Genomic DNA, 12400 nt, shown 5'->3' with positions numbered 1-12400 from the left:
TAAAATCTCATAGTTGTAATTTAACATTTAGTAGACTGTAGGTCTTAAAAGAATTGCAGCTATCCACAGTTAGTCAGAAGATGAGCTAAAGGATACCAGCAATTCATCAAAACCAAAGTGACGGTGATAATTTGTCCTATTTTTCTTTTTGTATCATTCTGGGAACTTAATTCCAGGGGATTATAGGCAGCCTGAACTTATTGATTATTATGAAAAATCAGCTCCAAGGTGCCCCATCTTAGGCATCCAAAGTTAGTGAGCAATTTTGGCCATACTTCTTTCGTTTCCATCTAAAAGCTGGAATGAATGGAAATTGAAATCTTTATATGGTGTCTGAACAGTCATACAAGGTGTATGTTCACCAGTTCCCTGGCCCTTTGCCCCACTCCTAATATAAAGAAACATCCATACTTGGACTTGAATATCCATCAATGATTCTCCATCCAGGTATTTGATGTAAATTGAGGGATCTCAGGGAACATCACATATAGCAGTGTCCCCTCACTCCTGGCAGGCGCGCAGGCTAGCTCAGTTCTGCACTGCTACTACGAGGATCGGTCGGGGTTACAGGCAGGGCGAGTAACCTCCTCCCGGTGGGCTCTTGGTTCCCCACACCAGCGAGTGGACCTGATGGAGTTGCGACTGCGGCGACGGAAAAAGGGTCGACTCTCTTTAGGCAGGGTAGAAGGTAGTTTATTAAGGGGAGTCCGGCAAGGAGCTCCGCCTCAGACCGCTGCTGCCCAGAGAGAGCAGAGATCAAAGCTTGACAGCCAGTTATAAACGGGGGAGGGCTGACAATGGGTCAGCCAACCAGCGAACATGGGGGTGGTAACAGGGTGTCAACCTTTGAACCATTAACAAATCACAGGAGGGTAGGAGGGGATTCCCCGGGCACCAGGCTACCACTCGACACCTCTCCTGGATCTTTCCAGAATCCAGGGAAGGGTCTTGAAGTGACAGACAGGGCGACCACGAGGAGAGGAGGGGAACTGACAGGGACAGGTGCAGGAAAGGAATGATTGACAGAAAACATCGGTTAAACAACCAACTTATAAGGGGGAAAACCATTACAAAACACAGGGGGTACACTGGAATAAACCATTACAAAAATAACTCAAAAATCTTACAAAAATAACTTAATAAAACAACTCTCACACCACTACAATCACAAAACAGATTTCTTGTGCAACCTACATATCCCCTTAATTTACTTTCAGCAAGCAAAGACGATACCACTGACAAAGCTCATGAGAGTCAAGAGAAATTAGTGGTTGTATGTGAAGAGCTTAGGTGTTGCCATGAGGAATACCATAGAAAAGTCTGTAAGATAACAACGTCTATCAAGAGCAGCGTTTGAGCATAGAGTGATAAAAAATGCAAGGCCACATGTTAAAATAGGGAGAAAATAACAGTGAATTATTTGGCACCATCCATTCATTCCAATAAATGATGTAAGGGTATATAGAAAGAACAGTTTATGATCTGGTAATGCAAGGCCATTGAAAGTTGCCTTTGAAGAGGGTCTTTAGCTTGCATGGATATTTTTAATTCTGACCTGTTCTAAATCTTCTCATCTTGCAGGTTTATGTGCTATTTCCTAGATTTTTGTTAAAATAAAAACTATCTACTTCACATTCCAGAAAGATACATAAATGTAATTTATTTCATATTACATTTCATTGGGACTTTTGGGTCCCCTGATTGGTTGGAACTGCTAAATCTCTATATTTGAAGTTTGAATCATTAACAAATATGTGCTCCAATCACCCAAACATACTCGGACATATGGTATCAGTAGATACCCAACTCATTATGGAATTAAATAGATAGTTGACACACTGACAAGAAATTACATGGAAACAACCCACCAAATTGAGCAACTTCCCCCTGATGCTTGCTTTTCCTTATCATCTGGTCTATAACACAGTATTACTGTTACATAAACTTGTTTTCCTTATAGCTCCCACTTTTCTTTTGCATATTAAAATATACATTTAAATAAATTACTTGAAAATTCAGTTGAAAGTCTGTGGCACTGCCACACCTGCATTTACAAATCACCGATGGATGCTTTGGTCACAGTAAAATCTTTCTTTCTTTTACAATTCAGTTCTTAAAATATAACTCCTCTACAATGCTGATGAGTCTCATATTTTTTGAATGTAAATAGCAAGAGAATTTTTTTTCCAATAGCACTATTAAGTGAAACTAAACATTGATTCCTTCCTCACATTCAGCAGGATCCAGTCTCCAGCTCAGCTGTATACACTGCAGTCCTCACTTGTATGAGCTTTTCTTCATACAGCATTTTAAAAGATCTATTTTTTCTTCAAATTTTGATTCTTTGTGCATTATCACCTTGATAAAAGCCACTTGCTTCATGTATTTGTTTTCATTTGGGGGCTCATTGGAGTGTTAAGTAAAATCCTCTTAAACCTTCAGTTGATTCCTGGTTGTATTGATGGCCACCCTGGACTTTTGGTAGCTATGAAGAATTCTTTATCTGTCATTCCAATCTCTAAAATTTTTATACATCAGTAAATCGAGTATTGTAGTGAGATTTCTTTCATTCCACTGTGTAATAATACAATGCACTGTAAGACAGTTTCACCAATACAACATCCATCAAACTAGAGATCGCGGTGTAAGAGTGATGTTTGGCTGGAGCCATCTACTGGTTGTGTTGCTGATCTTTTATTGTCAGATTTGGAAAATCACTTTATATTTGTAATTCTATTGTAATTATAAAAATAGCAGCATATATTAATAATCAATCACATACAAAATGTTTTGTATGTATTGTTTATTTGTTTTTAGGATTAAATATTCTGTGCACTAAATATGGCCCAATTATCAGAAGAAAAAATAATTAATTTATCTTGCTTTCATAAACAAAATAAAAATGGAGGGTAGGAGGCATAAAAAAGCCTTACTTCTAAATAGCACCAAAAAGAAAGCAAGGAGTAAAGTAATATTAATGCTAACATTTGAATGGTTTAGTAAAGGAATCTCCTTATCTTTAGCTTTTATTTCTGTGATGAAAATGATAAATAATTCTTATTGTCTTACTTCATGCTTTGTAAGATTTCACCTTGAATTTGTATATGTTGTTCTAAAATAGCTGAGATGCACCATGTATAGTTTTGTTGGGACTTAATAAGATGTCAGTCAATTTTATGATATTCTTCAAAGACTTTTATTAAAAACTAATTAATGCAAAAAAAAAAAAAAAGGTAGCAGATGAAAAGAAAGATAAAGCCTTTAAAACCAGTTCTAATCAATGAGCTGCTGCAAACTAAGAATAATCCAGACAATTTAGTTCAAAGTGCAAAAGTGTATTTTTATAATGATCTTATTATGTATTTATTCACCTACTGTATGATAATATTGACAATTATTTTTTGCTGTGATTGAATCTTATTTATATTCTTGGAAGACTTTACACAACTTTTGACTGTGTTTTCAGGAGCAAGAGAGAGCATTTTGCAGATTTTGCAAGTTTAAGGGAGATCCTTTGCACCTACTAAATTAGTATACATACAAATTTATGTAATTCTACAAACAGATACAAACATATATACATATTAAATTATTATGCTTATGCCATGGTTTCGTCAATGAGGAGGTGTTAGGTCATGGGTTGGACTTGATGGTCTCAAAGGTCTTTTCCAACCTAGTTCATTCTGTGATTCTGTGACTCTGTGCCTATACATACATATATGTGCATGTTTGAAATATATGTGTATATATTTATATACATATATGCATGCATGCACACCTATATATCACACCAACATCTAAATTGTACTGTTTACAATCTCAGTTAAACAAAATCCTCTGTTGGGTCTTATTTGTACTGAAATTAAATATCTGCCACTATTCACATTTGCCCTCAGGAGACCCATCAGCAGGACAGACTTCTAACAGGAGCTGTAAGTGGCAAGTAATTTTATCAAGAAATGCAAAACGCAATTTAAAATGTATAAAAGGCAGATAAACAATAAGACTTCCGAGCATAAACAGGAAAGCGTAAACATATTGCAGGTTTGGAGACCAGACTATGGGAACCAGAACTAGGAAGAAAGACATCGCCACCATCATAAATGGAACTGGTAAAAACACCTGAAAGAGAAAGAAAAAAAGTGGTTTAGGAAATAAATGAACCAGCTGTGATTTTATGCCTCATTCACAAGAGTAACAATGTGTTTTCTGCCATAGTAGAGTACCATTTCTCATTCTGCTATAAATTCACCCAGGACAAGAGTCATCTGACTCAAATTGCCTATAAGAGAGGCATCTTTTTAAAAATATTTGTTTAGGCTCCTTCTGTTTTTGAGGGGGAGAGACAGGCAGTACTGAAAATCCATTTGTTCACACATGATAGTGTGGGCTCCTATAAGTCTCTCAGGGCTGGGTACCTAGAAGCCTTCACAATAAGCATACCCTTCTAACCCATCTTTCTGGCTGCTGGAGTACGAGAAAATTCAACCTATCCTTAATGCCCGTGATTGTGTTAGAGAAGATGAGAGCAGATCAAAGTTTAATTAACTCTGAATGGCAATGGGTCCTGTACTGTTCTTGTCACTGCTCCACACTGGTATGGTTCCACATTGCCTTCACATCTCTCCCATTCTGCAAAGAACCATCTCGTGTTTTCAAGTTCTCTGGGGCAGAGACCATCTGTTTGTTTCTCTTCTTTCTATAGTGAAGCAAAATTTTCAAATAACGGTCTAAGCATTGAGGTTATTATTTCTATTTTTGTAACTACCCACTTTGGATTTGCACTTCTGTAACTTTTGCATGTTACCCAGGACTCAAAAAAAAAATCTATAAAAATATTTTGTAACTTAGATCCATTTACTTTGTATGGTCGGTGTAGATGAGGTTCCCGGTATCGAAGTACAATCAGGCTTGCACATGTCAATCCAGTCATAAGCCAGGCAGAAAATCCAAAGTAATTTGTTAACATAATAAGGTCAGATGGGATGATAAAAATGGATGCAATGGTGGTTGAAAAAATCATGGCTGGTGCAGGAGTACAGGAGTGGACATTAAGCATGGATATTAAAAGAGGTAAATGTCCTGACTGACTTCCAGCATAGCTTAATCGCCCGAGTGTGAACATGCTGCTGTTGAGGGCACCAAATATTGAGACAGCAACAGAGAGAGGAATGATCCAGGCAACAGAGGGGATCACTCGATCAGCCCAAGTGACTGCCACAGCAACTGCAAGAAAGCAAAGAATTACTGTAGTATATGTACCATATTCTGAATAACTGGCAGACTCAACAGGAATAAAACGTAAAATATAAGAAGCACCAGCAATGTCTGCTTTTTTGTTGCAATAGTCAAACACCAATCCAATCCTAAGGGTATTTCATTCAGGTGCTAAACATTTTCTGGGAGCATGACAGCAAGGAGAGCTGCCTGCCAGAGCAAGCCTGGGAAAACTGCTGCAGCCAATACCACAGTCAAGGACTGCCCAGCAGGAGTGAGCGGCATCTCACACCCCACACCACAAACACACACACCCAAACAAGGAAAGAAAATTAACTCCTTGGTCCCTGGTGTGACCACAGGGGTCACACAATCTGCCATTACAGGAAACTGCCAACGGGAGTACATCTATGTTCAGAGATGAGTCAACAAATGTGCTATTAATGAAATTTTGCTTTGGGTGGAACTGGGAAATGTGAAAGATTATTTCTAAACAAGAGGTATTTAATATTGCTTGGAAATTAGTATAGCTGATATTGTAGTGAGGACAAGATTTAGTGGGTCTATAACCAAATGCCATGAAGAACATAGGTCTTGCAGTGTCCTGTGCACCATAGGAAGTTATTAGAGATGGAGAAAACAGTGCCCCCCTGATGCCTTAAGTTTTAGTTTTCCAGAGTCTGTGCTGCCTAGAGGTGTAGCTCTGAACCCCATATTAAGTGTTAATAAGCTCTCTTCACAGAGTAGGTAGACATAACAAATCCTTTTTCTGATGAAGACCAAGGACAACGAGTATAAGTTTCAGGCCCAAAAGCATAAACAACAGTGGACTGAAGAAGGAAAACAAGAAAGGTGACACTTCACAACCCAAAGCTGTAATTAGACAACTAAACCACAATATGCAAATGGACCAAAACTTGTATAAATTGTAAGACCCCGTGACTGGTCATCCATTTTGTGACCATTTTAAGTCCACCTTGGGTGTAGCCCATGTCAGGCTCTTGTACTGCCCAAGGAGTACCCTTAAAAGCCCTTCAATAAATATCTACTTTATTCTCCAGCTCTGTTCAGTCTCCGTTCCAGGTCAGCCTTCCCAAGGCATCAGTTTCTGGTGACAGGTGATGCATCTGAAAAACCCCCCTGGACTAGAGGAACACTGAGCACAGAAAAAAAAGAAAAAGAAAAGAAAAGAAAAGAAAAGAAAAGAAAGAAAAAGAAAAGAAAAGAAAAGAAAAGAAAAGAAAAGAAAAGAAAAGAAAAGAAAAGAAAGAAAAGAAAAGAAAAGAAAAGAAAAGAAAAGAAAAGAAAAGAAAAGAAAAAAAAGAAAAGAAAAGAAAAGAAAAGAAAAGAAAAGAAAGAAAAGGAAAAAAAAAAAAAAAAAAAAAAAGAGCAATGATTGAAAAAGTGCTATAATTTTAATGTTTTCCTCAGCTGGCATAGATAAACACAGCTCCCCTGGTATGCATAGAGTTGGTCATGCCAGCTGGCAGCTGCTATTCATGGATAGTCTGGTATTTGCTACCTCCTACATTGTAGCATGCAAATGATCCATCTCTCCCAGCAGACAGCCTGACACTGGTTGAGCAATGATAGGAGGTTACTGAGTGACAGGTACACTGTTCTCATTTATATTAGTGAGTTTTTTCATAGAAAAAAAAAAGTGATTGATCCATCCAAATGAAGTATGGTTTTTGTCAGGCCTGTAGACAAGGTCTCACAGCTCAGTCCCATTACAGAGGGATTTAAAATGTGCTGCTTGGACAATCAAAGAGAAATACAGTTCCCTTTGGAGCTTTTCATGGCCAGCTTGTTGGTACAGGATCTGAGACGGGCTTTACATACACTGCAATTTTGTACAGGCTCTTCTAAGAAATCACAATATTTATCATAAAGTATACACACCCAAAATGGCTACATTTTTGTGTCCAGTCTTTTGTATCCTCCTAAACATATTAGACTTGTCCACCTCCTAAAGAGTAATAGCTTTAGTCTGAGACTCCATGAGATAGGGAAAGAAGGAGGAGATAAGATTAAAACTACAGGAAAACAAAGACCATCTCTATACTTGAGACCTAACTTTCACATTGTTTTCCAGGTTTTCATACACTTCTGATTTCTTTTTAGATAGTGTAGGAAAAAGCCAACAATTTCAACAACCTGCCTGCATTCATCCAACTTGTGTCATAGAGTAAAATTAAAGAATTCTCTGTTAAAAGAAAATGAACCCAAATTTCTGGACTCTCAAGTTAGGTGAGCAGAAGTAACCCAGGGCATTTGTGTCAGATGGATATGTCAATGGGACAGTCCTTTTTAATGAAAAAAATATTAAATACATACCTGAGGAGACAATTTCCTTAGGTGTGAGGACAGTCAGATATGAGATGTTCACTAGTAAATAAAAAACAATTACTGCAGGAACAGCAGTCATCACAGTTAAGGGGATATTTCTGCTGGGGCTTTTCATCTCCTCTGAAAAATACAATTTAAAACAACAAATGAAGCAAGAAGTGTAGCTTCTGTGAGTGTTTTTCAGTGGTGAAGCTGGGCAGAGTTTGACAAGACTGATACCTCAGTCCTGCCCCAATCCCTAATCACAGCTGCTAAATTCTCTGCTCGTGAAGTCCAACAGTGGTTCTTAAATAGGTTAATATTAAAGATTCTTAAACAATTTACTTTTATTTAGCTATTTTTAACTATTTTGGAAGGAGGGCTGGATAAAGGGCTGATTGTTTCAAAAAATGACAAAAGGAGTGATAATTTCCCTGATTTGATTAATCACATATTTGACTTACATTAGAAAAGTGATTTTCATGCAGGAAATTTTCACGTAGCCTTACTTGAAAATCACTAATTAAACATGAAACCCTTAAGTCACATTATTTATTCTTACATCACCTCACAAATCTTGATCTGAAACTTATTGAGCATATTTGCCTATTCCTACTCAAAACCTTTCTCTTTGCTCTTCTGCCAAGAAATGCAGAAGTAACAGAAAAAACTGAAGGTCTAGACATAAGAGCAATAATGCAGTGGCTTTAAAAGGGGGCCATTCCCAGATGGATTCTGATGATTATTGTCTTTTCCAGGGCAAAGATGGTGGAGGAAAATTGTTTAGTGCTAAGTCTGACACCTTAGAACTACTCTTACCAAACAAGGGAAAAAACAAATTTTGCAGGTGAATAATTCAGGCACTGGCACACAATCCTGGGCATGTCATAGTCCCAGCAAAAGATGGAGCTGGTTTCAAGAAGCTTAATGTCCCATCAAAAAGGTTCTTTTTTATCTCTTTCAATTCTTCCTCTTAGTCCCTCTTCACTTCCCAGTTCCCTCAGCATCTACAGACAATATCCTGAGTATTACCAGCAAATAACTGATAAGAGGGAAGAAGTGAAAAGTCAAATGTGCAGCTCATTTAAACTCTTTTTAGGAGACAGAAAGCTGTTTCTTCCTTCACATTTGATTGCTATCTTCTGCTCAGGACATCAGCCTTGAGCCATGATCCTGTGCTGGCTGTAATGCACAGAGAAAAGACTGAAGGACCAAAATAGTGGAATTCAGATACTATCAGAGAATTTGGGATTTATTTCAGATGTAAGAAATACACTTAGTAATTTTGAGCTCAGAAGAGGATAATCACCAAAATTGCCAATTTAAATTTATCTTTCCATTTGTTTTGTTGCTTGTTGCAGTCTTGCCAGCCAGCTGGCACCTGATCCGTCAGCTGAAGTTCACAGAAATGAAGTTATTGTTGAAGAATAGGAAACTCAGTTTGTTTCAGAACTATTGCATAGGTTACATCTGTCTAACCAGCTGTGCTGCCCAGTGTATGGCATTTATTAGTATTACTAACTGATCAGAATAAATCAGTATTTTATCATAAATCTTGTATTTTCTCAGGTTTACAAAGCCAAGTGCTTGCCTTTAAGGAATGTCTAAGGTTTCAAAATCATACTTTCCTGATTTATATATATATATATATATATATATATATATATATATATTTTTTTTTTTTTTTTAATTGCAGCCTATTTTTAAAGCTGGAGTACCTGGATTATAAAGACAACAGTCAGGTTTTTAAACATTAACCAAATTTTCACATTATCCTCACCACTGAACTTTGTGGTATGCATTTAACACATTTTGTTTACTTAATGTTTTACATGGTAGAGGTCAATGGATAAAAATGGTTAAAGATGTAATACCAATATCAAGTTGCTTACAATGTAATTCCATTAATCTGATGATACTATAAAACACTATTAATTTAACTCGTGATGTGAGTAACTAACATTATGAACATCATCTCTGTAGCTCTCACAAAAAAATGTTCATTTATTACTGCCACATGTCAGCAGATACAGAATAGGGAAATAAATAGATATTAAAAAAAACCTTCTAATTGTTAAAATTGAGTACAAATCCTATGAAAAAAAAATTTACCACCTTCCATAGATCTCTCTTTGCCTTCTATTAGACTGCAAAAGTCTATTTTCCCTGGAAAATATATCCCATAAAATTACTGCATTCTAACAAAACTCAAAATTAATTTGTCCATGTTCAAATCAGCTGCATAACCTCAGATAAGGCACAGATTCTTAAACAGAAATTATCTATGCACACATAGTTTGGCATGGGTAACTTAATACTTTCATAAAAAAACACAGACATGGACACCAAGAAAGACAAAATGCAAATTTTTACGGTATGAAAAATTCTGTTTATGCATGAGATTTAAAATTAACTATTATGATTTCTCTTGTACTTCCCTGGAAATGTCAGCTTGATTCTGCAAAAAAACCAAGAAATCTCCCTGGAAAAGAACAACGCCCCTTCTACCAGCCCCAACAAACACTCTTGTAAAGTGTGAAGAGCCCTGTAGTCTTGAAGCAAAGTTCTCTCAAAACAAGCTGAGGAACACAAGAATGAGAACTGCAGAACTAAATCTAAAGAAGAGGAGCAGAATACCTGCCAAGTAATTGAGGGACCACCAGCCTCCGTATGCATATAGTCCTTGGAAGAAGGCTTCGGCAACCTGTGAAGCGTTGGGGATCTCTGAGCCGAACATGTCCTCAAACCTGGCAAGACTCTCCTTCTGCCTGGCAACGAGAACTATGCCACCGACAGCGATCACAGACAAGGCCATCATCTTCAGCAGGGTGAAAACTGTCTGCACCCACGCAGCCATTTTGACACTGAGGCCATTCAAAATCCCCAGGGACCAGAGAACAGCCAAGGCCAAGCACTTCTTCAGCACGTCTGGTGCAGGACAAATGCCATAGAAAGGCTGTGTGGCATATTCAGCAAACAGCAAGGCTCGAGCAGCATTTGATGCTGGCTTGGTAAACGTTGACGTCCAGATAAACACGAAGGCAGGTAGGGATCCAAGGCCTCTTTTAATATGGCTGTATTCTCCTCCGGAGAAGGGCAGAGCGGTCCCCAGCTCCGCGTAGCAGAGGGCACCCATCAGAGAAACCAGCCCAGATGCAGTCCAGATCGTTAGTGCAACACCAACATTGAGTAAGGAATGTTTTAACACCCCTGTGGGAGACACAAATATCCCTGCTCCAACAATTGAGCCTATAATAAAACTTACCCCATCAAAATAGCCTATATTTCTTTTGAGTTGCATCTTGGCTTTTTCTTTTCTTTGCACATCTTTGGGGTCACTGTTTTCTCCTTTTCCCATTTTTCCTGGTTCTTTTTTATAGCAGATTTCACTTCGTTGTTAGCAATCTGTCATACCGCTACTTGCTAGTGAAATGTTATGGGAAACTTGGCTTAATCATTCAGAAAAGAAAGCATACTTTGGGTTTTGATGTCTCCTGTGTGAAGATAATTAACCAAATACTTCAAGAAACACTGGCAAATCATGTACATGTTGGTTTAATATGTACTCCAGAAATTATTAAGGTATGCAGGTATTTTTAAAGAAAACAGCATAAAAAATAACACATGGCAAATTATCATTTCTCAGATGATTTTCAACAGATTTCACTTTGTTTCATGTACATCTTCACAGACAACCACAGACATGAGTAAATGTGACTTCTACATCAACCCTAGGGAAAGAGGAAGGATACGGCAGCACAAGGAAAGAAATCAACCTTCTGTATATTATTGACAGTGACACGGACATTAGATGAACAGCCTGGCACTATTCTTCCACCATCCATATAGAAAATGGACGGCGATAACCAATTATGACCTGTATGTTTTGCCAAAATTGCATCAGTCATTGGGTATACTGGCTCTTGTTTATACTTCACTCATTAAACACTGCCCTAGAAAGAAAGTTACCAGTTTTGTTCCCAGTTTTATCCTGAGCACTCATTGTTAGACTAGTACTCAAGCACGTCCTAAGATGGCATTAATCTTCAGACATTGCTGTGAGGGAAAGAATCTGTATCATAATTTTCATTTTTGCACGGGGCTGTGGAACAGAAAGAGGAAGGATGGAAGTTTCCAGCAGTGTGGCACGTGTCTTTTAAGGTGTGGCCACTGATTTTTCTACATATTTATCAATCTGTGGTATATTTTGTGTTAGGAGCTTCTCTTCAATCAGATGTGGAGATACCATAAGTCAATTACTTTTGTACAAAAAAAATGCAATTACTCTTTTTAAAAGGTGTAGAGAAAAATAGGCAGAAAGAAGAAAACTAACTGAAAAGAAGCTCAGCTCAACCAAGGGTTGTGTAAGTGCCCAAACTCCTAACTGCTAACTAAAAGTTCTTACTTTTTGCCAGTCAAGTTGCAGAACCAGTTTTGTCCTGCAGGTCAAAGCTCAGCAGTGCAATGAACAAAACTCATGCTTTTACAGGGGCCAGCTTGAAAGACACAGTGGTTCACACCAGTCCTGAAGAGCAGGATTTTCACTCAAATACAAAATAAATTCATCTGCAAAGTTAGTTTACAGAATATGCCATCATGTAAGAAATCTTTGGCTAAAATAGGCACGTGCACAGACTGTTCTTTTAATCGTTTCAATGACTTAAAGTGGGTTTCCTTCCCCACACAGAAATTTGGCAGCATGGTCAGTGACAGAATCTACAGCTCCAGAGCAGCTTATAACCGTAAGAAAATTCTTCCCTTTTCTTCAAATCTCTTCAGTACTCACTAAACACTTTCAACCTACAAATTTCAACAACAAAAATTGCAGGTCTACAAGAAGCACACCTCTACTTAC

The 12400-nt window shown here is 37.8% G+C and overlaps 1 protein-coding gene across 1 annotated transcript; it reads right to left on the bottom strand.

Annotated features, from left to right (window-relative positions):
• Positions 1 to 3361: 3361 nt before the first annotated feature.
• Positions 3362 to 10903, bottom strand: SLC7A13 (solute carrier family 7 member 13). The gene is made up of 4 exons (XM_040076954.1): positions 10183 to 10903; positions 7555 to 7686; positions 4862 to 5226; positions 3362 to 4122 (listed from the first exon to the last, which is right to left on the bottom strand). Exons 1-4 carry the CDS (start codon positions 10901 to 10903, stop codon positions 3877 to 3879), a joined length of 1464 nt encoding a protein of 487 aa, XP_039932888.1. The 3' UTR covers positions 3362 to 3876.
• Positions 10904 to 12400: the final 1497 nt, after the last annotated feature.

Source organism: Hirundo rustica, chromosome 1, assembly GCF_015227805.2.
Source record: "Hirundo rustica isolate bHirRus1 chromosome 1, bHirRus1.pri.v3, whole genome shotgun sequence".
Classification (NCBI taxonomy): Eukaryota; Metazoa; Chordata; class Aves; order Passeriformes; family Hirundinidae; genus Hirundo; species Hirundo rustica.
The sequence above is the reverse complement of the archived record's forward strand: the minus strand, read 5'-3'. Positions and strand labels throughout refer to the sequence as shown.

Coding starts and splice junctions, on each gene's coding strand:
- SLC7A13 (XM_040076954.1), bottom strand. CDS start 10,903: ATGGGAAAAGGAGAAAACAGTGACCCCAAAGATGTGCAAAGAAAAGAA. Junction 7,687..10,182: donor GTCCCTCAATTACTTGGCAG/GTATTCTGCTCC, acceptor TGTATTTTTCAG/AGGAGATGAAAAGCCCCAGC. Junction 5,227..7,554: donor TAAGGAAATTGTCTCCTCAG/GTATGTATTTAA, acceptor GCTTTCTTGCAG/TTGCTGTGGCAGTCACTTGG.